At 48.0% G+C, this 2,983-nt stretch overlaps 1 protein-coding gene across 1 annotated transcript in view; it reads right to left on the bottom strand.

Annotated features, from left to right (window-relative positions):
- Nucleotides 1-1,605: 1,605 nt before the first annotated feature.
- LOC103613269 (gallinacin-11) overlaps nt 1,606-2,983 on the bottom strand; it is a 2,309-nt gene continuing 931 nt past the window's right edge. Inside the window, exons 2-3 of the mRNA XM_008631023.1 lie at nt 2,806-2,934; nt 1,606-1,733 (exon numbers count right to left, since the gene is read on the bottom strand). Coding sequence (XP_008629245.1) covers nt 1,606-1,733; nt 2,806-2,934 — 257 coding nt within the window. The remainder of the gene's footprint in view (nt 1,734-2,805; nt 2,935-2,983) is intronic.

Genomic DNA, 2,983 nt, shown 5'->3' with positions numbered 1-2,983 from the left:
TTGCAGAAGGCTCTGCGTGCTGCTGGCATGCTGGATGGCATCCGGGAAGAGGGAAGGAGTAGGCAGGAGTTAATTATATTCCAGTCCCCGGAGCAACATTTGCTGCTGAGAAACCCTTTCGTGTCGTTCTGACCCAGCGCTGCTGCTCCAAACAATGTTGACTTTTTTCATGTTCACTGGTTACTGGCTTCCCTCATTCCTCTCCTTGGCAGCTGGTGTTTTGGGCTGGTAGAGTTCCAGCTGGAAAAAAGAGGCTCAGAGGGATCCTCTGCCCTTCACCTGCAGCCAGCAAAATTCCCAGGAAGTGACAGGTAGGAGGGAAGCTGCAGGGAGGAGGAGGGTCCCGAGGAGCTGCAGGGAGGAGGAGGGTGCAGGCTGGGAGTGATTCGTTTTTAATCTGAGCTCGTGTGAATATTTTCTCCAGCTGAAACCTGGGTGTGAGTTTTTTCCCAGCTTTGGCTTCTGAGGAATTTGGGAGGCTTCATTCCTGAGCGTGATGAGCACACAGCACTGGTGGAAGAGCTGTTAGTTCAGCAATGCACCCCGTGGTGGTAAATCTGTGGTGAACGTGCAGCTCTGGCTGTAAAATGTGATGTTCCAGCTGCCCTGCCTGGCCCTGCTGTTTGCTGTCCCTTCAGCTGTGGGAATAAAACTACTCTGGGAACACATCTTAAACTGCCAGGTGAAAGAGCAAGGTTAGAAGTTCCTTTCTCCCTGAAAAAAAAAGCCCCAAACAGAACAACATAACTAGAATCACTAAGTTAGAAAAGCCCTCTAAGGTAATTGCGTCCAACCATCCCCCAAGCCACCACTAAATCATGTCCCCAGGTGCCTCATCTATCTGTCTTTTTAATCCCTCAGAGATGGGAACTCCACCACTGCCCTGGGCACCCTGTTTTAATGCTTAACCACCCCTTCCATGGAGAAATTCCTCTGATGTCCAACCTGACCCTCCCCTGGCACAGCTTGAGGCTATTCCCTCTCATCCTGTCCCTGTTCCCTGGGAGCAGAGCCCGACCCCTCTGGCTGCCCCCTCCTGTCAGGGAGTTGTGCAGAACCAGAAGGTCCCCTCTGAGCCTCCTTTTCTCCAGGCTGAGCCCCTTTCCCAGCTCCCTTAGCAGCTCCCTGAAATGTTCAAGGAATGATTGTGTGTGGCACTCAGTGCTCTGGTCTGAGTGACAAGGTGGGGATTGGTCACAGGTTGGACTCGATGACTTTGGAGATCTTTTCCAACCTTAAAGATTCTTTGATTAATTGTCCTCAATCCTGCAAAGCATCCAAGCATAAAGTCAACGTGGTAAATAAGATTAAGCTGGTAAGGAGGATTAGGGGATGGGGTTTCCAAGGATGCAACAGCAAATTTTTGTGGTTTTTGCATGTAGGTGTAATAGAGACACATTCTGCCTCTTTCCATAAATAAATGACTGTTGTATCTGCTTATTTAGCATTTATTGACTTTTTAATATAAAGAAACGCGTCACCTCTGGTTAATTACACACTTTGCATGTTGAGAACACCAGGCCCCTCTGAAACACTTGGAATAAAACTTGTTTGATTTCTTGACCGTGCATTTCTCTGGTTTTCCGCAATCCCACGAGGTCTTTGTCACACTTCTGTGCAGCACTTCCATCCTCTGCGAGGGCAGAGTCCCTCTTGCTCTTGCAGACAATTGATTTCTGGGGGCACACAATGACCCCCCTCATCCTGGCAGATGTGGAAGTTGGATGTGGTGTCTGCAATTCAGAGGGTTTAAGTCAAACCAGAAAATCTGACACCGACATCCAAACCAGCTCGTGCACAAAAACTGTTGGGAAGTTGTGGTTACTGTGTCTCCAAAAGAGAAGATACAAAGATGGACTTTGGGGCTTATCACAGCACTTCTGTAAAATAAGGAATTTGTGACCCAGCAGCTTGGGAAGGAATTAATGGAAGGAGGGATATTGTACAGGTGTGAAGAAGATAAATGCAGAATGACTGCATTTCGAGTAGGTGGCACTGAATAAAATTGTGAGGGATGAGGTTTTAAAACAAAGGGAAGGAATTCCTAATCTGTGGGAAAAAAATCCAGTGAGGACTTTTAAGCACAAGGATGGCTAAATCTAAAAACCCTGAGCTGCAAATTCATGAAACAGGAGAATATGTAAGGAAACGTAATGATATGGTTGTGGTCACTTTCCACATACAGAGTAACTGTGAGGAAATATCCACTTCTGGTCACAGACAGATCCAGAACGCTGGATCAGAGGAACCTTAGGATTAGTGCAGTTGTCTCTAAAGTGATTAATCATTCATGATATATGTTAACTATTGAGGACCACCAAAAACAAGCAAGTCTGGGAAGATTTAGATAAACTAACAGGGAAGAGGGCAGCTGGCACCTATTACGCACAGCAGGGTGGGTGCTGCCAGCAGTCCCCCAACAGATGATTACAAGCAAATTTACTGAGATTTCTGTGGGCCAAAACTTTTATTTCCCCAGCTGGAGATAGAGCTTTGGGTTATTTTGGCCAGCCTCAAATGTTCCACACTGATGTCAGGTCCATCTTTGTACATGGAAAGAGATGGCCCAGACCCCACCCCTGGAAGTGTCCAAGGCCAGGTTGGACGGGGTTTGGAGCAACCTGGGATAGTGGAAGGTGTCCCTGCCCATGGCAGGTGGTTGGAACTGGAAGAGCTTTAAATTCCCTTCTGACCCAAACCATTCCAGGATTCCATGATTTGGAGAGAAAGAGAACAAGCTTGTTTCTCCAAGTTTCACCATTTCCCCCCACATTTTGCCCGCCTGGGCAGGGTTCCCACACATACCAACGCAGCAGGTCCTCCGGCGCCTATAGCAAGTTCCAAAGGCAGCAAATGGCTCTGGGCAGGACTTCAGATGGAAGCAGTAGCCGTGGTATTCCAGACAACGCAAGGTGTCTCTGGGCAAGCCGAGACCTACAGGGAGAATGGGATTCCCAGTTGTGCTGCAGGATCAGTCCATTCT

This window comes from Corvus brachyrhynchos, unplaced genomic scaffold, assembly GCF_000691975.1.
Source record: "Corvus brachyrhynchos isolate BGI_N302 unplaced genomic scaffold, ASM69197v1 scaffold203, whole genome shotgun sequence".
In the NCBI taxonomy this organism is placed as follows: domain Eukaryota; kingdom Metazoa; phylum Chordata; class Aves; order Passeriformes; family Corvidae; genus Corvus; species Corvus brachyrhynchos.
Note: the sequence above shows the minus strand (reverse complement) of the source record. Positions and strands in the feature narration are given on the sequence as shown.